This window comes from Ambystoma mexicanum, chromosome 7q, assembly GCF_040938575.1.
Source record: "Ambystoma mexicanum isolate Mex_15411 chromosome 7q, UKY_AmexF1_1, whole genome shotgun sequence".
NCBI lineage: Eukaryota > Metazoa > Chordata > Amphibia > Caudata > Ambystomatidae > Ambystoma > Ambystoma mexicanum.
Genome location: NC_090941.1, coordinates 321,166,781 through 321,191,212, shown reverse-complemented (window position 1 = coordinate 321,191,212; position 24,432 = coordinate 321,166,781). Strand labels below are relative to the sequence as shown.

Below are 24,432 nucleotides of genomic sequence, written 5' to 3'. Positions count from 1 at the left end.
CTCCACGTCTTTCAATCTTGTTTATATCTTCTGCAGTACATCAGATCCACAGTTATGAAGGGAATGAGTGCTCGTTTCCTTGCACCAAGGACACACACGCACTCAGGCCACATGTGCACCAAGGCCAGATGTGCAAGCTGCACCTCCTCATCTTATATGCGCATTGTGACCGAGGGGACTACAGCCTTCTTCAACAATATCTCATGACATCTTGAAGGATCGAAAGGATATTGCGATACAGAATCAATCGGATCTCTCGAAATACAGCCGTTGGGTAAAGTTGACATCCTCTTAGTCAGTGACAAGTGGTGTGTGCCCCAAGGGCCTGCACTGTCACCAATCCATTTCAGAGTGATATGGCCACCAAAGTGAAAATCCTCCTCAGCCACAGCATCCAGACCACATTGGGATATTTGACAATTTGGAGGTTCGACTATGTCAGTGCCTCAAAGGCAGTGGTCTTGATGCTGGGAGCTAATCAGCTCACCAAGTACCCTTTTTAAATATCAAGCAGGTACAGATTTGTAAATGATTGCAACCTGTGAGTCTTCATCAATGCCAAATTCTCATTCGTGTGGCAGGCCAAGATCTTGAAAACCTTCCACCATCAACTTGTCCCTCATCTGTGATGCTACACCTCACACAGTGATTTCTCCTTTCCGGATCCATGGGGTTTCTCCGAGAAGATTTACTTGAAGCTTGTTTCATCGAATGATTACTTTTCTTTAGCACATTTCCCTGCAACTAAATACGGGGGAGACCCTTACTTAATACCCTAACCTAACCCCCCAATCTACATTGCAGCTAAATGTGTTAAAAAAAATCGATGTAATGGGCTTTGTTGAAATATTCTGCGACGTGATGGTAGAATACCGTCCTATCCTTTCCCTCCCGCACTGACGGTTATGGCAGCATCTACAGTGGTTTTCCAGCCAAAACTCTGTCCAGGAGCAAAGAGTACCTACCGTACCACACTGCCTGTCCCATGTGCATTCTGAAGCAGACGGAGCACATAACACAAGCCTTGACAGGGAAATGGCACGATGTACAAACCTCTTCCAAGTCCACAAAGTCCTCCATGGCCATGACGAAAAAAATACAACCTGCAACAACTCCTCCCTTGCCAACAAACTAGCCACCTGCGCTGGGCCTGCCAAAACAGGCACTCTGTTCGGAAGGTGAGATACATACATCTCTGGGGAAATTCATTCCATGTCCAAGGTCAACCCTTTTTTCCGTCTGAAAAGGTGTGCAACAGACATATGGGTTTGACTTCCACTGACGTCTCTGTTATCTCTGTCAACTGCCTCCGCATGTGTCAACCTTTTCTGGCCTCTTTAATTAATACCCCGGAAGAGGGAGCCAACATGGTTAGACCAAGAGAAAATACAGCTAATTGTTTACACTCCATGTAAGTCATGAGCCTCAGAGTGTATATGAATGAAAATAAAATGCTGGCCCCTTGCAGTCTGGCAATACAGAAGAGTGGGGGTTTTGAGACAAGTGAGCGGGAGGGAAGGGTGCAGCGGGGCACGCCATCAATAGCGTCAGTCTGTGGAGGTAAAGCAAGTGGTACAAAATAATAAACAAATAAACGAAATAGAAGTATTTGGGAAGTGTGGGGAGCACAGGTGGCAAGGGGGGGAGGTGCTGCGGTCGGAGTGGGGCGCGCGGTGCGGAGGGATTGAGGAAAGACGGATGAGCGGAGTTCATCTGGATCTTAGCAGATGCTGGAGAGTCTTACAAGGCAGCAACATTGTTAGAGGAGAGTAGGGTGCTAGTCTTGGGGTCAAGAGGAGAGTCAGCCTTTGCAAGGACCGCCAGGACTGCAGCGAGAGCCATATTGTCATTAGTAGCGCGGAGCTGGGCACTGGGCACATGTTGCTGCAGTTGTAAAGGGGAGACGAGAACAGCTGTGCACCATGAAAGGAATGAGAAAGAAGTGTTGCATAGAAAGTATTATGAACAGTACAAAAACACATTTATTTTTCGCATAGCTAATAACAAATATGGATTCTCATATATAACACTGTAATAACAGGTTCCCTTGACCTACACAATGGTATCAGTTTATCAACCTCTGAAGGATGAAAGACTACGACGGCCCTGAAGTGCAGGCTGCAGCCATGTCGGAGACCAGCGCTTGACTGGTGACATATTCACACCAATCTAACTTGTTTAAATTAAATAGAAATTTTAATTGTAACAAGAGTAAAAAGATGCAACTGTCACCGTGAAATTGTTGGGAGGTGAAATCGAAAGGAGGACTGCACTGTACACGCATAGGCCAATTTACAACAAAAAGCCACACACGACGAGCATATTATAGTTATCAGGAGCTGTGTGTGGGGCTTAGTGTATTTTTAACGTGTCAGTATGGAATGTGCTTACAATATCGCATTCGCAGTTTCTTTGGGTCTCTGTGATGCTACTACTTGTATACAATTACACAAAGTGATGTCACAACCATGTGAACAACAACTGCTACGGTTTGAGGCCAAGATTTGGATTAGCCACTTCTGCGGATACTGTGCAGCGTGTGACCTTCGCCTGTGCCCCACACCTGCATTCAGGCCTCCTGTGTAACTTGGGCTGGGGGAGAAAGCGGATGTGCACTCCTATCCAGAGCTGGCATGAAAGGGGCACAGGGGACCTGCCACTTCAGCAGGGTCTCCTGCTCCAGAATTATTTCCAAGAAGAGTGCTTTTATTTGCACTAGGGAGATGGCAGCACTCATCTGCAAGTGGGCTGGACGGTGCTGCAGGATGGTGTCTTCAAAAGAAGATGAAACGCAGGTTAAGATCAGTGAGTGCCTGGCAGGCTTGGGTCCAGGTGCTCATTATCATCTGGACTGGAGTGACGTCGCAACAGAAAGGGCCCTGTGCTGTGTGGAAGGGGCGTGGCCTGGCAGAGGGGCCCCGTCCCCATTTGTCTGCCTGGCGACCGTTAGATCCGCCTCTGAGCTATCCTAACTCTTTCTCTATTAGAAAATGCGGAAATACGACACAAAAGAGGCCCAGGGTGAAGAGGCCTACAGGGAAATCTCCAGAGTTACCTATAGGGCAGTCCACCCCTGTGTTCCAATGTTCAGGAGCCAGCAGTGAAACATAACCAATCAAGACCTGGCACAGAGTAGCTTAGGAACAGAGAGGAGGAAGTGCAATTTGGAGCGCAGGAGGTGGGTGCAGTGTAAAGAAAAGGAAAGAAAAGGTCGATCCAAGCCATAACGACACTTAAAAACACAGAAAGCAAGTGAACCAGAAGATGGGATACACATGTGAGCCAGGATAGAGAATGAGGGGAAGGCACAGTCACGTCATTTCACCAAAATGCCAGGAGTAGCAGATGTGACATCACATGTCCCTTGACCTCTGATCCCGAAGTGACATGACAGGAAGCGATGGAACACAACCGTTTGCTCCTTGACAAAACAGGAAGTGGCATCACATAGCATTGTTTCTAAGTACACTATGAACAGTATGGTTACAATATTACTGTAACATGATTGGTATTACCCGAATTGACTGATCACAATTGAAATTTTGACACAATTGGCCAAATTTCAGTGGTCCTAATTGAGCTTCTGAATAATTGACCATTTAGTTATTATATATATAGTGGGTTGGTTTGGGTTTATAATAATTTAAGGGGATTGGGTGGGGGATTGCGGGGGGGGGGGTTCCCTCAGCATATATATCCTAATTGACCTTTTAAATTCGGTCAATTGTACAGAAGGTCAATTGGGAATCAGTCAATTGTAATACGATCAATTTGTATACAACCACGTGATATACATTTCATATAAGAATGGATCACCATATGCATCGGCAGAAAAAAAACATGATGCAACGGCAACTTGCGAAAAGCAAAATACATATTCTGAAATGGATGCTTATTCTGGAAGCATCTCAAGACCTTTCTCCTTGCCTCTGCCTTTGCCCCCTACTCCCCTGTTGATCTGTTTCTTCTCTTGGCATCGTGCACCTGGCCACCCTCTGTCACTCGGGCCCAGGTACCTGCTCACCCTGCCACCCTCCTGCACCGCCTACAGGCCACCCTCTGCACTAGGGTTCTGTATCTGTACCCATACAGTCCCTCTGCCACTTTTCTTCTGCACTGATCAGATATACCTTATCTGACCAACTTTCACCTGACACTTGCTGGCTGCACTAGCATGGTTTTATCGCATTTATTTATTTATTTATTTATTTATTTATTTATTTATTTATTTATTTATCTAATATTTGTTCTGTTTTCTCTCCCCTGCTCTGCACTTTCCACTCCCCCCTTCCTTGCACTTCTCCCCTTTCCCTTTCCATGCATTTGCGCTTTCTTAGATGTCACTGGGCCTAGTAAGATCGCTGTTTTATTTTTTGTTCTCCCTTGTTCCCCTCCCTTTTTGGCTGGATGCGCTCTGAAACACTTGTGTACGAGCACAATATAAATAAAATATAATTTCATTTCATTTCATATTCTACTTAAAATGCTTTTTGGAGGATTTTGTCTGCATTGTGAATTTGAGGTGTTTAAGAACAGACTAAATCAGTGACTCACCACCTGAAGTGTGCCTGAAATAAACCTTTAATGAGTCTAGCAATTATTGTATGGAATTCCAGAAGGACAAATAGCTCAAATAGGTGCATGGCATTGTCCACAGCCCAGGAGCAAGGGTTTGTAAGGTTGACGACAGGGGTAGCAAAGGAGACCTCAGGGGTCGCAGATGTGACCCCTAGCAACACCTAAATGATGTCCCTGGGAAGGCAACAAAGCAAACAAACTGAAAAGTTATAGATCGAATGAAGAGGTGGTCTCTGATGGGCAAGAAGGCCAATAATAGGTAGCTCACTAAAGAGTCGAGCAGCAGAGGGAATAGTGTTAATTGCAGTGAAAGAAACCATTAAACAGTTGAAAATGGCAGATACAGGAAAAGTTGGAGATTGGAGAACAGAAAGTGAAAGATGAGTCACAATGGAGCCCAAGCTTGCGAGCAGTTTGATAGCAGGGAAGGAGACAGATGGAAGAGGAGGGGGAGGGAAATTGAGTAGGAAGGGACAAAGAGAGCTTGTGTCTTAGAGCCATTTAAGTGAAGGTAGTAAGAGTGCATCCAGTTTTGGATTCTAGCAAGGAAAGTCGATAGAGAGGAGTGAAGATTATCAGAGAAGTCAGAAATAGAGACACAAATGTGTGAGCCATCAGCATAAAGGTGGAAGGGAAAACACATTTAGCAATAATCATTGGTGGGTGGTGTAGAGAGAAAAAAGAGAGGGCCAAGGACAGCGCCTTGCGCAACGCTAACTTGGAGAGATCGTATCCCTACCGCCAAACAAAGCCCCTCACCAATGGACAGTTGCGCATCATTCAAGGTACTCTACCACCCCTTACCTAATGTGGGACGGATATTCAGAAAGGCTTTCACATTTCCGTTGAAAGATTTTCAAATTTCAGGTGGAAGGGTTTCAAGCCTTTTAAAGCCACCATAACTTAGTTGGGGCTTGCCCAACATGCCTCAATGCTCCAACCACAGGGTTTCAGACTATACTGAACTGATGATCCCTAATACGGGGGAAACAGGGATGTAGATGTCCGAATCCTTGAGAGCTGTCTGTCTTGGGTTGAAAAATGTTATGCATAAAATAGCACTGTTCTGCAGACAAAGACATTTTCTTCGAACCAAGGCTTGACATTTGAGCTAATTTGCATACGCACAATGCATTGCTCCACTAGCTCAGAACCTGGTGGTGAACTTTTAGTGATGGCTACTGGGTGGTGCTGTGCAGTGTGCGTCCTGGCTGAAATGGCTAATTCTGATCACATGCAGAAAGGCTTTTGAAATAAATGACAGTTCTGCAAATTAATTTTGTCTGTGCATTTGTTGTAAAATAGTAGTGTTCAATTTTGTGAGCAAGAGATCAATGCTACATAGATGCAGCATTGAGCAGGGGAACATATCTCTAACAGCTTTACAGGTAAAACTGGAGGGGGATTTAGAAATGCACACTCATCATCATTTGGCTTTTATTCAACTTTTCGTCATTTGCCAGAAACACATAAAAATTCATCAGAACATTTAACAATATAGGTTAAAACAGAATTTACAGCCAAGAAGTACTACAAAGCGTGACAGTTAAAATAAAGAATAAGCAGTGTTAGGGAGACCAAGGGCCTCATTACGAGTTTGGAGGTAGCCATGGTGCTATTAGCGCCATGGCTGCCTCCAAAATCGGTCTGGGTCCGGGTGTCTTGAATGAGGAATTCCAACCTTGATCTAAGTCACAGCTCTTAATAGAGTGGAGAACCCGGGCACGCAGAAGGCATGGCAAGCAGACGTTTAAGGAAGACTCTTTCAGCCAACCCCAGTTTGCTGCTATCTTTGTGCCCCCAGGTCTCTTGCGCCATAGTGCACTGCAGATTTTGCCTGTGCTGCATACATAGTGAGGCTGGCGTAACGACACCCCGGCCATCCCCAAGAAAAAACCTCCAAATTGTCCCTCCATATTTTTCTAGTGTAGAGGTAGATTTGGTCAGCTGGGATGTCCAAAGGCCCTGCTCATTGAGTCTTACACCCAAATAATCATACCTTCTAACCTGTTCTAAAATGATTCCATTAATGTACATCTTAATTTTGGAGATGTACAAGATTTTGTTTTCCCGGCATTCATCTCAAATTCGAACTCTGTGCATTTTTTCACAAATGCTTCGAGGGTAATCTCCAGGCTCCTTGACAATGTTGATAAGAGAACAGAATCATGTGCAAAAAAGCAACATTGGGATGTATTCAAGCCCTAGCTTTGGTTGGTCCAGGCATTTCGTTCAAACATGGCGTGTGACTTCATCTATATAAATTAGAAACAACAGACGGGTGAGGACGCAACCCTGCCTCACCCCACTGGTCACCATGAAAGAGTTTGTCAACTCGCCTTCCAAACCCCATCGCACAGAGGCTTTATTGTTTAAATATAGTTGCTCGATAATTTGAAGAAGTTTGCCTGGTACCCCCCCTCTGGCCAATATGGACCACAGTTGACCCAGTGATATGCCATCAAAAGGAGTCTTGAGATCGATGAGCACAGCATGGAGTTTCATGTTTCTCAAGTCTGTATATTTTTGTATAATTAGGTATAACCAGAATACTTGGTCCATAGTACTTATTTCTGTCTGAAATCCTGCTTTTAGATGGTCAATTATGCCTTCATGTACTGCCCTGGTCTGGAGATGTTCATAGATAACTCTGGTAAAGACTTTCCCCACACTGTCCAACAAGGATATTGGTCTGTAGGTCCCTACATACTCTCACCCTCCTTTTTTATAGATGGGAATATTGGTGGCATTTTGCCAAGAGGGGGCACCTTGTTGGTTCTGAGGATTACATTGAGCAGCTTCCATAAAACCGGAACCCATACAACCAGTTCATCTTTAATGAGGTCGGCAGGAATAAGATCCGGCCTGGAGCTTTTCCACCCTCGTTGGCATAGGATGGTGTTTGATACTTCCAATAGCTCAATTTGAGCAGTGCCCATGTTATTGCCACCAATCAGGTTCCCACGGTCTACCTACATTAATGGGTTCACCCGGGCATCCACAAGCTCTACCACACAATAGAGGCTCTGGCAGTGATTCTTCCAATTACACGGGCTGATGCTAACACCCAAATCATTACTAACTCCATGTTCCCACTGACAATTTTCCAAAATGTACTGGTGTCCCCAGATCTGGAGGCTTCACGCAATCGTACCCATTCTAGCTGTACTAGGATATTCTTTTTTAAGCTTGATCAGGAGTCTGTGTTGGGCTCTCAGACGCCACAACTTAACCTTGTCAACAATCAGACCTCCCTTCAAGCAATTTAACATGTCAAGTTTTGCTGTCTTACGTTCTTGATCGTAACAATTACTGGATCTAATGACATGTTTCTTGACACATTTGCTATATTTGGTAATGAAAGGTTGCATGCCCAAAATGAGATTATCATATACAGAGAGGACCTCTACATCAGAAAGTTCCATGGTCAAAAATCGCTCCAAGTCAGGCAAGATTAGATGGTAAATACTAGGCCTCAGGGACAACATATTGAGATCAGCCCATTTCATTATTTGGTTTGATTGCCCTTGGATCTGGAATGGAATGCTAGGATTGCAATGTTGATCTCTCTCCTGCATATCGTTAGACATTAATCTTAAGGCCAATGGTCTATGGTCACTGTCCAGTTCTCCCAATACCTCAAAATCCTGCGCATAGTTCCATATCTTAGTTGATACGAGAATTCAATCAATATGCGAGGTACAATTGTTCCCTTGCAAGGTGGGTTTTATGGGTTGATCTTTAATGAATCGCCCATTGCAAGCCCTTCAGTCCATATCAAAAATCAAACTAGCACAATCAAGTGCCTGTAGGTGCACCCTCTTTGGTGTAATAGAGTTTAGCGGGGGAATATGCCATACCTCATCCTGGTCATCCCAGACCACCTCCATATCAGGGAGAGGTTCAATTTGCAAATTAAGATCATCAAGAAGAAGAATTGGGTAACCCAGGTCTTGGTGAACTTCCTTGTTCTCTACAAGTGTCTTAACAAGTTATACCAGTTTCTTGTTTATTTGTCACTCGGTTATAAACATTAAGCAAGAAAACTGGTTGGGGGCGCCAGGTGGATCAAGTGCCAAGTGTAATACATCTGGGGATCGCGTTTTGATGTTCAATATTTGCCAATGAAGCCCCATGCTAATTCATATTGCCAGACCCCCTGAAGGACTTCCTTTCTGGCCTTCGACTGCAGGTACTTGAATCACCTCATACCCTTGAAAGCCAATGTGGTCTAGTGCCCATGTTTCTTGAAAACACACAACATCATATCCCCAAATGAAGCTGCACCACTCAGGGTGTACAAGGTGTTTTCTTAAGCCAGTGATGATCCAGGAAATTAATCTAATGGCTCTCCCAGTGGGCTTCGGCTCCACAACGGGGACATGGGATTGTCAATCCATTTCATCCAAGCAGATACCTGCCTGGTCTTCACCCATCTGTGATATAATGATGTTAGTTTCCATGGGTGCAACTCCAATTCTAAGGGATCTGTGTTCCATGTTTATGGTGTCTAATATTTTGTTATTAGTTGTGGGTCTGATTGTTATTCTATGCCTGTAGGTCAGGGGGCACACCGAAGCTCAATGGATAATAATTCTCCATCAAATGATCATTTTTTAAAAAAGACAACAATCATGTCATCACTACTATTAGACGTTCTATGTCCCACTCATTTTGTTATGTCACTCCTGATGATAGATGTACACCCTCTTCTATGCCTAGAATAATGGATACATTTGTTGATTAGGGACTCTTGGTTTTCGTAGTAGCCACTTTGTGTTCTTAATAGATTGTGTAGCCTTGGAAAGCAGTTATTCAGACATGCCCCTGAGTAGCGATGATCACTTGGCTGGTTACAATTGTGCATATAGGAGTCATTCACGGGCCTTCTACTGCCCACTGTTCTATGACCAAGGGGAATGGAGTTAGGGGAGCTTATCATGTGTGGATAAGTATTTGGTATATTTAAATTATATGCCTTCCAGTCTTTATTAGCTGGAAAAATTGAGCTTGTTTGCTCTCTTATATCCCTGACATTCGTTAGGTTAGACACATGATTACGTACTGGGGTCAGTGGGTGGCGATTTGACATTGCAGGGGCTAAGTCACCCTTTGCTTTATTCTGGGCCTCAGGTCTTCTATTTGGTACTTTGCGGTGGCAATTGCGTGATTCATTACCGACAATCTATCCTTGATACCCGCTAATTCAGTCCCAAGGAACTGAAGGCTTTACTTGACTGCCTTTTCCAAAAACCCACACGTGGTTGTCAGGATTTGAAGATCTCTGCAGAATGCCCCCAGAGACTCTCTACCTAATCCCATCTGATCTTCACTGGGCTCAGCGATAGTGTCAGTCTGGGTACCCTTGCTGACTCCCTTATGATGTACTTGTTCTTGAACTACCCTTCCTTTGCTCGGGGGTGTCTGTGCAGATTTACATAGATCATTTTGGTGGAAAATACATTCACCTAGTAATTGCTTGTCCCCAAAGACCTGATACCTATTGGAAGTCGCAACCATGATTTGTGTCTGCCATCATACTCTGCAGCGGTGGACTGTAATTCCCTGCCCAAAATCTCACTCGTTCCCTCCTGGTCTTGTCCCAGCAACTGATACAAATTAGGTCTTTGGCTGTCTTGGTCATTGGGTTCTTTGACAGAATAATCTACCAATGTTTGGTCTGAAGAGTTATAATGTAAGACAATCTGTGCCCCTTAGACTCTCCTAGTTGTAGTGGGTAGGACCAAGTTATGCCCCCCCGCCCTGACCATCAAATGTGCGTACCTCATAATTGTCCATTGGGACTTTTTGATTCTCTTGGGGCCTATATAGATTAGGAGCCATTATTGCTTTTAAGACCGGAGATCCTCTCTATGGGAGAATTTCAATGTCCTCAATGACAGACACGCAATTTGATGCTGCTTTAGTATTAGAATTTGTTCCTTCAATATCATGCAATACATTTTTGATGTTAGTTATAAGAGTGTTGGCTTCTCTAATGGGTTCGAACAGCTTAAAAAACCTTTTGCTCCCTCCCTTTGGTGAAATAGACTGGGCAGCTTTCCTTTCTATTGGTCATCTTGTGACAGACATATATACTTTTGGAATGGCGGAATAATTCACTCATAAATGTCGCTCTTTTATTACCAATTTGACCAGTTCCTCCAGTGTATTTAAGAAGCCCAACAGAGACACGTATAAAATCACATCATTACCACAAAAGCTAAAAACAATGAAAACACTAAAAATACACGTTTTGCAATTGCTGGATACATTTTTTAAACTATGGCATTTATTTTTTAAACTATGGCATTTTCTTTTTCTTTTCCCAAAAAGAAAAAAAAATAATTCAAAAGTGAACGCCCTCGCTTTTAAACTCCTAGAATGTGAAATTCAACCAGTACTTTTTAGCTCCCGAGGCCGTGAAAACGGGCTGAACAGTGTCCAAAAGAAAGCCGAGGCTGTCAAACTAATACCAAGCAATCCACGGGTAAAGAAAAGGCAGTTCAGACGGTATTGTAGCCTCTCAATATTCCTCGCCGCTCCCAGGCTCATGGATATGCTGAGATGAATTGGTGGGAACACCCGAAAGCTTAGGGGGCACGCTTAGTCCGAGCCCACCCCAATCGCCCGTTCCACTGGCCCCACTAAGTAATCTCCTTAGCTCTTGGTATTATCCACTAAGATGCGTTCATTTGATTTTACAAATGTGCAACCACAATGAACAGCCTTTCCAATTAAATAGATGAGTAGACCAACCCTAGACATCCATTAAGAGGAAAGAATCACCAGCACACCAGTGCACGTTGGCATCATTATACTGCCCCCAGCCTCAGGTTTCATGCAATTATAACTCACTTATGAACAGTTTGAATCCAAGCTACAGATAAAAAGTTCCTTCCATTGAATTGAGATTGTTTCACATCGAGGAAGTGAACCAAAGGCCAATTAACAGCCGGTCACACCCCCAAACACCCAAGCGGGCACCAACGCCTGCGTCCTTGACTCCCCGCGGGTTACACCCTCGCAGGGAAGTCGTAGGCTTTAAGTGCTCTGTTGTGCAGAATATGGGCCAGGCCAAAAGGGAGCAACTACAGCAATGGAGATTCTCCTGGAGCCAACACCCGCGCCCTTGACTCGCCGCGGGCTTCACCCTTGCGAGGATGTCAGTAGGTTTTAAGTGCTCTGGTGTGCGGAAGGCGGCGGGGTCAAAAGAGAGCAACAGCAACTGGAGCAATGGAGATCCTCCTGGCGACAACACCCGCGCCCTCGACTCCCTGTGCACACTCTCTTCTAGTGCTATTCAGTTGCTAGACCCCAAAATGGTGACTCCTTCTGACGTAGAAACTGACGAAGAGGAAGGCTTCAACAAACAAAATAACCTCCATATCCTTGAGGCCGACTGCTTAGGAACTGGATGAATGGAGATCAGCAGCATAGGGAAGGGCAGTAGGACAGCATGAACACAGCTCACCCCAGTGACATCTGAAGGAATGGTCATGCAGTGTGGGTATCCAGTGCCACCTGAAGGAAGAAACCTGCAGTGTAGGTATCCAGTGGCACATGAAGGAAGAGTCATGCAGTGTGGGTGGACAGCATCATCGAGTCATGCAGTGCGGGTGTCCAGCGCCATCTGAAGGAAGAGACATGCAGCATGGGTATACAGCATCACCTGAAGGAAGAGTCATGCAGTGTGGGTGTCCAGCATCATCTGAAGGAAAAGTCATGCAGTGCGGGTGTCCAGCGCCATCGGAAGGAAGAGACATGCAGCATGGGTATACAGCATCACCTGAAGGAAGAGTCATGCAGTGTGGGTGTCCAGCATCATCTGAAGGAAGAGTCATGCAGTGTGGGTGTACAGCGTCATCTAAAGGAAGAGTCATGCAGTGCGGGTGTCCAGCGCCATCTGAAGGAAGAGACATGCAGCGTGGGTATACAGCGTCACCTGAAGGAAGAGCCATGCAGTGTGGTTGTCATTACTGGGAATTAGAATGGATGGCACCTTCCCAGTGCCATAAACTGCGGGCCTTCGTGTGCTCCACTCTCGCCTTTCCATAAGCTATACTTTCCCATTTGCATTCACTGGACTTTCAGTTGCTTCAGCTTTGTTAAGATTCCTAATGTGTACTGGAAATGAAAGCTGCGTCATAGTCCTCTTTTTGGTTCTCTGGAAACTCCGGGATGCTACTGTGCTCTCGTTACTTCCTTTGAAGTCTAATCATAATGAGTACATCTTGCATTTTGGTAACGGGTCTCTTAACTGCCGTAGCACAGCTGAGCTCCACATCTGTTTTTTATGTCCATGATAGTCTTTTTTCTCTGGTTCATTTTAAGTTTGGGGGCCTTCACTTGTTTTTTCCCAGTACTTCTACCATGTTGGTCTTGCCAAGTAGACGTAATAATGTAGCTATATCCCAGAAGCTGGACTAAAATTACGCTTTCATGCGAATGAGGTCATTCTCATATCTCATAGGATGTTGCAGCCCTGTTCCCCATATGACTCTGAAGTCGACTCTGGTCAATTTGAACTATGCCTTCTTGACTTCTTCACTAACACCCTCACTCGTTTTCCTTAAAATTGGTGTTTCTGCGCAGGCATGCTGCTCATGTGCCTTATAATTCCATGGAGTACTGTCTGGCAAATTTAGATCTTGCTTAAATGATCCATATTCCAATGTCATTAAATCAGGGCACATTATGCTTGCTTTTTGGATGTTGTCTTTCTCTTGGTGCATTGATGTGATCTGGGGGAGTCACCGTGTGTAGCAGCTGCCATCCCGCGCAACCTCCTCCCTAACCCTGGCAGTCACCCTTCTGCCATTGTCAAAGAGGCACAGTCACTGCTAGCTAGACATGTGTGGCCCCCGAAGCATGCAGTTCAATGTAGACATAAACCATCAGGCTTTAAAATCACATTGGAACTTGTGGAATGACTGTGTCATGATCAAGGCCATCACATCTCGATGCCTTTAAATCCGACTATCCAAACGAAAGTAGTGCATTGGTATCCAAGGTGCCAAGATTCTAGACTCATCATAGGGCGACCAACATGCCCGTGCCTCTCCTGATGCTCACGGTGGCAACAAATGCCATGAAAGTAATGGCTCAGCAGTGCTACTGCTATAATCAATGTTACCCACAAAGCACCTCACATGCTACTATCTAAAACGTTGTCAATTTCAGTGGAAGCTGACTGACGGATTGACCTGTAGGTCCTGCTACATGTGCATAGCTACCAACATGATCCATTCCAATCTGTAGGTGTTTATCCAATCCTTTGCATTCTGGGATTTACAGGTCACGTTTTATAACCGGAAAAGCAGAACTACAAGTCCCACAATGCAAATGACTGTAGCAGGTTGCCAACTATGCAGGTAGCAGGGTCCAGCATTCCATCTGTCAGGGTAGATGGGGTAGCAGGGCAAAACTTGATGCTTGCTGCATGTATTCAATGTCACTGGTTGGAGAGATGGGACTTCAATATTTTAGCCGGGCTTAAAAAAAGAAGTCATTAGCTACCAATGAAAATCCAAATGTTTTGAATGTTCGCTTGCTTCTTTTTCTGTCATTGTTCTACTCGTATAAAATGACATAGTGCCTCATTACGAGGTCGGCGGTAGCAGTTGTCGCCGACCTCGTAACACCGTTTCCGCCGCCTGATATCCCGAGATGTCAGGCAGCGGGAACTGTAAGTCCCCATTCCCCTGGAATCCCATCAGACTCCATGGGAATGGGGACACGGAAGCAGCAGCACCATTGTTAACGGTGACAGTACTTCTGTGAAAATCCTGCCTGCCAGGGCCGGTACTCTGAGAGTGACGCATCAAGTGTTACATGTCTTCTCAATGCATGGGACAGTTTCAGGCGAGAGTCCGGGCTGCATATGAGAATCCTACGGATGGAGCATCGATGTGTGACTCTTCGCTAATAGTCGGAAGTTGTATTGAAAAAGAGAGCGCCTTTATAATTCCCCTTTTACTCATCTGGAACTCCTGCATGCGACTCTGCTCTTGTTACCTCCTTTGAGGAACAATCATTGACTAACAATTGCATTTTGGTAACATGTCTCTTAACTGCCGAAGCACGGCTGAGCTCCGCTTCGGTCTTTCTTTTTTATCCCTCTCTCTCGCAAAGCCACCAGCATAGTAATGTGCTCACCAAAATCTAGGTGACCCCAAGAAATGATGGAATATGAGTGCCAAAAGAAGATGTGAAATAATTGTATCATGTGGTCAAAATAGGGGGAACAAAATCTGATGTCATGTGGCTGCATTGAGATACTTTGATGTTAAACTCTCAATTTCCATGATTGACCACAAGCAACGAGATATCAAATCTTGGAAAATCAAGATCTTGCAAAACAAAACACGCTAAATCATGCTCTTAACATGTGGGAGAATCCTGTAAAGAAGACCATGCTGCGGCACGCAGGGTTTCACCGGCTCAGTATGCATGTCCTACAATGAGGTTTATTCGGTATTTGACTACTTCTCCTCTGTCAAGAAAACCCACCAATAAGGAGAAGGAGAGTAGGTCCTCACTCAAATGAATTCAGGTGTTGTCATTCCTTTCCAGTTTTATCCTTTGCCATCTCATACTCTTGTAGAGGCATATTCCTTCCAATTGTGTAAGTCACGTGACATTTTAGAAATCTGGGAACATCATACATACATACATACAGGAAGAAAAACTATCACATTCTAAAATAACCAGATTCTCGAGCACACAACGTTAAGTTAATGGTTAGTGGTGAACAACAATTGCTGAAGGGTGCGCAGAAGCAAAGGGCCTCTTCTTACAGCTCCGATCAACAGTGGAAAAAACATTCTCCCTGTCTAAAGAAAAGCCATTCACTACCTGTGTGAGTCCGCCGGTGAGCCTTCAGATGAGAACTTTTTGTGTATACTTTGTTGCAGCCTTCAAAGTCGCATCTGTGGATGCGCCGCTTCCTTGAGTCCGGCGACTCGGATCTCCGCTGACGTCTTGTGCTCTCAATACTGAATGGTGAAATTGAACTGGAAAAATATAACAGAATCAAATATTAGTAGTCCTAAGAAGTGATGACTGGTACCAAACAACTCTTAGGGATACATATTGATATGATAGGTTATTTATTACGCGCTTATGTATGTAAGGCGAGCACGTTGCCCCTGAGCTATCCTCCCTTGTCTAATTACATAAACTCTGCGTCAATCGTCTAACTTCCTCTGCACACGTTACACATTTTTTAATATAGAAAAGCAGCATTGTGAAACAAGCAAGCTATTGAGGCCTGCATGGTTTCTCCATTTGTGCCCTCCCCCTCTTCCCTTTCCCCTCCCGAGATATTCTGGACTTCATCTCCCAGAAGCATTATCCTCTTCCAATGTCTGCTAAAGCTAGTGGGCATTGAAGTCCAAAACAAGTGGAAGGCCACACAAGAAGTAACCATGCAAAACAATACAACATCTCCTTTTATTTAGGCTAAAATACTTTTGAACAAAATACCACACAGCCGTTGGCAGCAGAACATTAACAATGTGAGCGTGGAAGAAACTGCACACATCGGAGTTCCATGCCCTTCACAAAAAGATTTCCTTAGGGGCAACGCTACTTTTGCAACACGCCATTGCACCCATGATGATTTATGTGAGCGACCATGTATGCACTCGCCATTCACTGGCAATAGTCTCTGTGATGGACTCTTCCACCAGGCAGATCAAACACACTGACCTCTAGCACTGACAAGCAGCCTTACGCTGGCATCCTAGGCTGACACAAAACCCTCAAATGTACAAATATGAAATACACCAATTACACATGAAAGAGAGCTTTGCATAATTGTGTGATGCAGGGATCATACATGTTACATTTTATTCTTATCCATCAACTGACACAGGGATCTGCAACCTTTGGCTCTCCAGCTGTTTTGGACTGCACCTCCCATCATGCTAGCCCCCATAGTCAATGGTGCGCTATCATAGGAGTCGTAGTCCAAAACATTGGGAGAGCCACATGTTGCAGACACTTGAACTAATATCACAGTGCCGGGAATTGGAAATGGTGTTATTTCATTCAGACCATTTGGATAGTGAACACCGACTTTGTGGTTACGGAGATTTATCGGCCATGAATAAGTCACTGTTGAATTTAGTGTTGTGCAGTAATCGAAGTGAGCGGGGATGGTGGGAGCGGTGTTCGACTACTTTTATTTTGATCTTTTTGCCATTCCTCTACTTTTTACAACCATATTCACCATCTATATAGCGGATTTGCCCATTCATGTCCCTGTGCAAGTGTAACGTTGTAATAGGAGCTTTAGTTACTAGTCACTTAGACTAGTGGAATGCCCCGGCCGCAACAACTTGTCACATGTTGCACTATGCTTCCGCCTGCCCTCTCCCCTGCCAAGACCACAGTTCCACTACTTTGTTCCATACAGTGCTACCACTAGTGTTATGGATACGTTAATTTTAATAATGCCCCCACCCCTCTTGCTGGCTGCAGTGAATATTGATATGATATGGCATTTATAACGCACCTGTACACAAGTGTTTCTAGGCATGACTGCAGCCCCCTTTCCCTGTGCTGTGTGCAGGATTTAGAATGGCACAGCAACACTCGGGTCATGATGACAGCACATGCCTGACAATACAGCCTACCTGTATATTAATAGTCGCTCTACATGCACGTGTGTGCAGGTATTTTTAAATCAAGATGTCAGAGGTATAGTAATACTGAGACTCAACCCTGGAGGTTTGATCTCAAACAATGCTTAGCCAAACAAGTAACATTTTCGTTTTGTTTTTCATTCAACTTTTGTTGAAGAATAACATTAGGAAGACACATACATTGGAGCAAATCACAAATAAAGCAACTATGCTAACATCATCTGTATCCATCAGCTTCTAACAGCAATCATGGATATTACAGATCTATAACATCACGCCTCATGGAAAAGAAAAGAAAATAGAACAATTGGCTGAATATTTCGAATTGTACATCACTGGTAGGTATCATTCCATTAATAAATTGTCATAGCACATTATAGCAATGTAAAAGGCATCGTATCGTGAGGTTTAAAGTGTTTTCCAGGGTTGTCATTTTGGTCCACAAATTGATTAAAAGGCTTCATTGCAAGTGTAGAAGTGTTTACTTCGGAAAGCACATAGGTTAGCAGCATCAGTGTGTCAGGCTGAAATGGGGGATGAAAACAATGTGTAGATTACGATGCCCATGGGCTGTTTGTGCGCTATACAAATGTAAAATAAATAAATTAAAAATAAATGAGTGCACAGAAAACGAATAATTGAAGCTGGCAGCCTCTGGCCTTCGATCATAACTGCAGTGCAAATCCACGAACCCTAGTCATGTACACATACTGGCAACAGGTGATCACTTCCAAACATTATGGAACATCTACCTTTTCAAATATATCTGAACTATTTATGGTCGGACCACATCCTTGTGCACAATCAACTCTTTGTGAGACAAGTGAATGTTCAGATGTGCTATCCACGGCTGTTCATAAACATGTTTTTGGTATGGTTTGAAAGGTTAATTGTTATTATAATTGTTACTAGTAACTGGCTGAACAGGGGACCGCTTTGATATAATATATTTCATTAAAGAGGTCCAAGATAAAAACATGTTGCACGCAAGGGAGATGCAAGGACCCTAGACTCCCAGATGTGTACTGCTGACTCCAAACTTTGAGACTGATTCTTAGACTATATTATACTATGGAGGGTATTAAGTTAGGCAGAAGTGTCAGTCGCACATCTAACTATTTTAGTTTTGGCTCATGATGGTAAGGGGACCGGGCAAGGACCGGGCAAGGACTGTTAAATGTGGAAGTGGTCTATTAGGGGAATACATGTTTCCTGTCTGGTTTTCATGGGTAACATAGTAAAAAATTGCCTTTTTGCAACTTGCGTTACTGTCTATCTCCTTTCCAGTGCAGTTCATCTTGTCTTTGAGTGCTGGTAGATTATCATTAGCACATAGAGGTTTCCTGCAATACCTTTTATGTGAGCATTTAACTAACTTGTGCATTGATTTTGATGCAATCCGGAAGTGGTGCAGCTAGAGACTGACAGCTGTTCCCAAGAACTAGACATACATTAGCAGAACCACCCCCCCCCCCAATAAAAGAAGGGACATTTTGTGCTAATGTGCTTAAGTTGGCTGATTTAGGCATTATGCATGATTGCTTCAATGAAGTCACGGAAGTGGTGCAGCGAGAGCCTGACAGCTGTCCCCCATAACTAGACATACATTAGCGGACTACCCCCCAAAATAAGGTCACCTATTGAAAATAAACAATTGACAGGCCCGGTGCTCAATCCACTCCTCAGTATCATCAATGCCTCCCTTGCAGAAGGCTCATTCCCTACTGGTCTCATATGACCTCTTTTGCAAAAAAGCAACCCTATATACAGACGACCTGACAACTACATGCCCATTATGAACCTTGGAAAAAGTAGCTGCTAGACAACTACTCACCAGAATCGAACAACTCCACCTCCTAAATGACTATCAGTCAGAGTTCCTCCCTAAACGTTGCATCGAGACAGCCACCAACCAGTTGGTGGATGATGCCCTCCAAATCATGGATAAAGTTGACTCATGCCTCTGCATCCTCATTGACCTCTTGGCTGCATTCAACACCATTAACCACTGCATCCTTCTCTCCCTCCTTGCTGACAGGATGGGATTCTCAGGTGGCACTACCCTGAATTGACTTGCCTCCTACCTCTCAGGCTTCCACCAGGCTGTCCAGATGAACTTGTTGCATTCTAACCGACTCCAGCTCTCCTTCGGAGTCCCCCAAGGCTCCATCCTCTCACTAATCCTTTTCAAACTTTACATGGAGCCTCTGGGAACTCTCCTCAAAATTCCCAATATAGCCATCCACCAATACGCAGATAATACTCAGTTGTACATGAGAGTAAATAGCTCACAGAATATCATTTGTCTCTGCAATTACCTAGCCATCATCCAGTCCTGGATGTCGACTGCCTACCTCAAACAAACCCATCCAAGACTGAATTCGTCCTCATCTGTCCACCCACTAAAAAACAGCTTGTCCAACAATGGCTCAATGATATATGCCTAGAAGGATGTGATCCACAACTCTCAGACTCAGTAAAATCGTTAGGATTCACCATTGACAGCAATCTGTCCTTTCAGAAACACATAGCCACGAAGGCCCAAACAGCCAGGCTCAGAATCTCTATCCTTCGAAAAATCAAACCCTTCATCCTGCCACAGGACTTTCGGACCGTAGTGCAGGCCCTTGTGTCTCGTACATCAATGGGGGAGATGCACTCCTGACAGGGCTCCCAACTGCTAACTTGGCTCCCCTAAAAGCAGTCCACCATGCTGCAGCATGTCTTATTGCGGGAGCGCAGACATTTGACCATATTACCCCCATCCTACGCAAACTAAATTGGCTTCCACTCCAAGCCAGGATACTGTTCAAGACTGCATGTATCATCTACAAAGCAGTCACGAGTAGCACATCAGCGTACCTGGTGGCTAAGCTACACATATCTGGTGGCACACGCTCCTTGCAAAAGTGAATTGACGAACCGGTTTTAAACACAACTCAACCATAAAGAGAGGACCCACAAACAATCCTTCTCTTGTCATGCACCCACCCTCTGAAACTCGATCTCAGTGTCGGCTGGCAATGCCCACATAATTCTCCAATTTAGCAAATCTCTCAAAACATGGGGCTCTTTCAACAACATCTGACCAAGGACTAACTCCAATGGACCCACATACCGATGTACACACCTCACAGTAATGCACTAGTGTTAAAAGATGCCAGCCCAAATGCCAGCTACCCACACTCTGTACAGCGTCCGATGCTCTTGAGATAGGACCACCCTTTAAACAATAAAATACAAATAAAATAAGTGACTATTTTAACCAGAATACAAACTTGATGTTGATCTCTCAAAATTGCACATTTCCAGTAGTTGCTTTCTGTGTTGAAAGTAGGATTTTGTTGTCAGCCGATGAGTATGGTTCTGTTTCTAGTCAGAATTTTAAAATAGCAAGCATTAATGCAAGTGAACATTGATGCACAAGCTATACCTATCTGTGATCTACCGCGTAAGCTATTTTTTGTGACTAGCCTTCCCATGCTCTTTTTTCCCAGCACAGAAAAATTATTCACAAATTGCAATTCTAAGGCCATTTGAGCTCCTCAACTCACGCAGCGATCAACGTTGATTACTAAATACCCTTACAAGGCAAAAAGAACAACGATGGCATAGATAGAAGTTTTGCCAAGTTATGATTGAAGCTTGACAATATCTGCAGTGACCTAATTGCAATTGGAGTCAATCACCTTCACTGCAGCAACACTCCAAGTTCTTGCCCCATTAACCACTGTTTCCCTAAAGAGTGAGGCACCCCTTCTGATACCCTAAAGGGTGCAAGAGTGCACAGAGAAGGAGCAGAGAACATGAACACCGGAAGGTGAAGGCAGAAGTCCATTCTGCATAGTCTTCAGTCTAATTCTGATATATATTGTCCATCCCTTTAGAAGGGGAAGTGTGGTTCGACAAGTCCTTATTCTGTTGCTCCCAAACATCTGAAATAGGTGTCTCTTGGCTGCAGTACAGGGGGAATACTTTGAGGTACACTAACAAAATATACTGGGAATAACTCTGATTCACTCCTAGATTAACCATGGAAAGAGAAGAGCAAATCATGAGTAAGTCAGAGTTGGTCCAGCTTATTGCTTGTTATATGAGCCCTTTGTGTTATACGTCATAGTCTGTGTGTAACACACTAGTAGTATAATACACTGCTCACACTTTCAAAAGAAGAACGTTGTGACATTGAGGGCATAAAACATACTTGGGTGGGCATATGAAGGACACAGCAAGGATTGATTTCAAGTCTAACCTCACCACTTTTCAACCATGGTGACAGAAAACATTCCATTTTTTAGACAGACACATTCTAAACAGAATCAAGGATGGCCTTCAACTAGTGTTCAGGGCCAACAGAAACATGGCAGAGAGCAACACGCAGAGGGGGACTGGCCATTAGGGAACTCTGGAGATTTCCCGGTGGGCCTCTGCACCCTGGTCCTCTTTTGTGTGGTATTTCCAAATGTTCTCATAGGAAAAGGGCTGGGCTTGCTGAAAATGTGCAATATAGGGCCACTTTGAACATTAGATCCAGGGCCTCTTTTGGTCACCAGTCCACCATGGCATGCCTGAACTCTGGGACACATTGCACGATTTCCAACAAACTGCAATAATGCCAGAAAAAGCACCACCCTGAACCCAGGGTTAAATCCGAACATGCCTCTGGTGTTCAAATGCCCAGAAACACAAGGTGCACACCTGCCTCCTGCTGACAAAAGTCACTCAAACCTTTCCTTGAAACATTAAATCAATGCCCTAACAAGGGGGCCACTATCAAATGAAAATCCCTTTCTAGGATTCAAAACACACGCAGGGGCTAGTACTGAGCAAACGTATCTATTTAAATAAATTGCAAATAAGTCTGCAAATGTACCTAGCAAAGCAAATGTAGGTATTACACAGCAAGGCGGCAAGATGTATTTTCACTTTCAGCAGGGCTCAGAAACCTTCTGTTCCCCAGATGTGCTGGACTACGACTCCCATGACACACCACCATTGACTCTGCTGGCTAGGTATGATGGGGTTTGCAGTCCAAAACATCTGGCGACCCAAAGGTTGCAGACCCATGGTCTAAAGAAAAGTACCATGTATTTCACCCGAGTGCTGCAGTCCCGAAAATGGCTACTGATTCATCTAAGAATCCAAGTGTGAATATTCTACAGCAACCACAAACTCTTCTGCCGTAGGGACCCAACTGCTTATCCACAGCAACCACAAAGAGCATACAGATATTCTGCAGCTGAAAGACTGCAATCCCACCAGACTCAAAAACAAAGATTGACTCAAGATGCAAGGCCCTTCACGTTGCAGCAAGATCACACTGGAACTATGTGAGCAATGAAACGCCTCAAGTACCGACAAGACAGCTCCGCAAAAGGACTTTTAAGAGTGTGACAAGAGGGTTGCATAAAACCTATAAGGCTACGAATCACGAATCTGTTACCTAAAACTTAGTGTACAAAAGCAAAGTATTTACCATGAACTTGATCTACAAAATTGCTGTGAAAGGCAAATTGTATTCCCTTCTGTCCTAGTTGGTTACATGTGATTATAACGAATACTCCAATAAAGAATGCATTTCTACCGAACTCAAAAAAGTAGAAAAAAACGTTTTTTTTGGGTGGACCCCCCTCTAGCCCCCTTTCCCCATTTTTCAAACATCACCTCAACACCCTTCCCAGCAGAATTAACCTCTTATCCCACCCCTAAATATATTTCGTATTTTTATTGTTTTTTATTCGTTAAAAATTAATTCTTTATTTTTTATTTGTTAATAATCACTGGATACCGCCCTAGTCACTATCATCTATCACATGATGCTGTGTGGTGGTCGTAAATAAACCTAGATCCATTCCCCTGCAAAACAGTAACACGGTCCCACATCTCGCCCTGCACCCGGTGTTATCATGCTTTTGTAATGCCAAAAAAATCAGTATGTTTGGTTGTTGTACCCAGTGGTCGAGGTGTATGAAAAGAAGTAGTGGAACTATGTTCCCTGCTGGCCTGCCCCCGCTCCCTGCAAACACCGTCACCACGCCCCCTCCCACACACAATACAAACCCCCACACACAAGCACCTGCTGTTTAAGGAAACGTCCAGTGCACTGCACTGAAAGTGCAAGTTTCAACTTCTTCCTACACTTTTATTTTAAAACGAAACCATTCTGGAACGGTTTCTTTTTTAAATAAAAGTATAGGAGCTGTAAAACGTAATTTTTAAAAGTAGAGGAGCACCGCTCCCGACCGCTCCCGCGCTCACTTCGATCACTGGTTGTACCTCTGTTTGCATGTTCCTTTTATCGTCTTCAGGTGTTTTGATCCAGGTTAGCCATGCATTAACTCAATTGCATTTGTTAGAACTAGATTGCCTTCAATTTTCTTTAGTCAATTCTGATTGACGGCTTGCCCCGTTCAGGCAACTTTCTTTCTCACCCATGTCCCATTTGGCTTCCTTTGTTCTAAAGTACTTAAATGGGTGATTTGTTGTTTCTGTCAGAAACACACCTTTTACATTTTTCACCATCGACAGTCTCTCTCAACAGTTTCTTCTTAAAGACAAATGTTCACTTCTTCAATTTCATTTGTTTTTATTTTACTTTAACAGCATAAAATAATATAATCTAAAATACACGCACTGCATAATTTTATAAACATTACCTAAATAAAATCAAGGAAGGTAACAGTCGATAAACTTTATATTATCACAGCAGACATCGTTATTTCCTTTTTACCGTAAGATGTCTGAAAGTTTGGGATAGAGGAAATGGCGTCAAAGGTTAGTCATTGAAATCAGAGAATTATGATATGCCTCTATTTTGGACTTGTTTCTGCATCAAATCGTAATCCAGAGCCTGTGCTTAGTGGTAAACCTGCTTCCGGTAAATTAGCAGATCCTGCCTTCCATGTCCACCCTCTGATGGGCGCCATTGCAACCACACTGCCAATACCACTGCTTCATGAATGTAAAGATTGTCAGATTCCAGGCGCTATTTAAGCAATAAACCCTACCGGGCGGGGCTTTACCAGATTAGCTAATGCCTGGCGTCAGTTACAGGCTGAGCAAAGCGAGGTAGAAATTGGTAAACATGGGTTGGTGTTGTTGACAAATGGTACTGCGCCAAAATATCTGTCCATGCTAATGATATTTTCTTTCAGAAAAACTTGCCACTGTCAGCATCTGGTTGGGGCAAGAACGGAACACCTAC

The 24,432-nt window shown here is 44.0% G+C and overlaps 1 protein-coding gene across 2 annotated transcripts in view; it reads right to left on the bottom strand.

Moving 5' to 3' along the window:
- Positions 1-24,432, bottom strand: part of KLF12 (KLF transcription factor 12) — a 1,402,590-nt gene that overhangs the window by 95,085 nt on the left and 1,283,073 nt on the right. For both annotated transcript variants that reach the window (XM_069639836.1, XM_069639835.1), the window contains exon 8: positions 15,436-15,593. In XM_069639836.1, the coding sequence (XP_069495937.1) occupies positions 15,436-15,593 (158 nt within the window). The remainder of the gene's footprint in view (positions 1-15,435; positions 15,594-24,432) is intronic.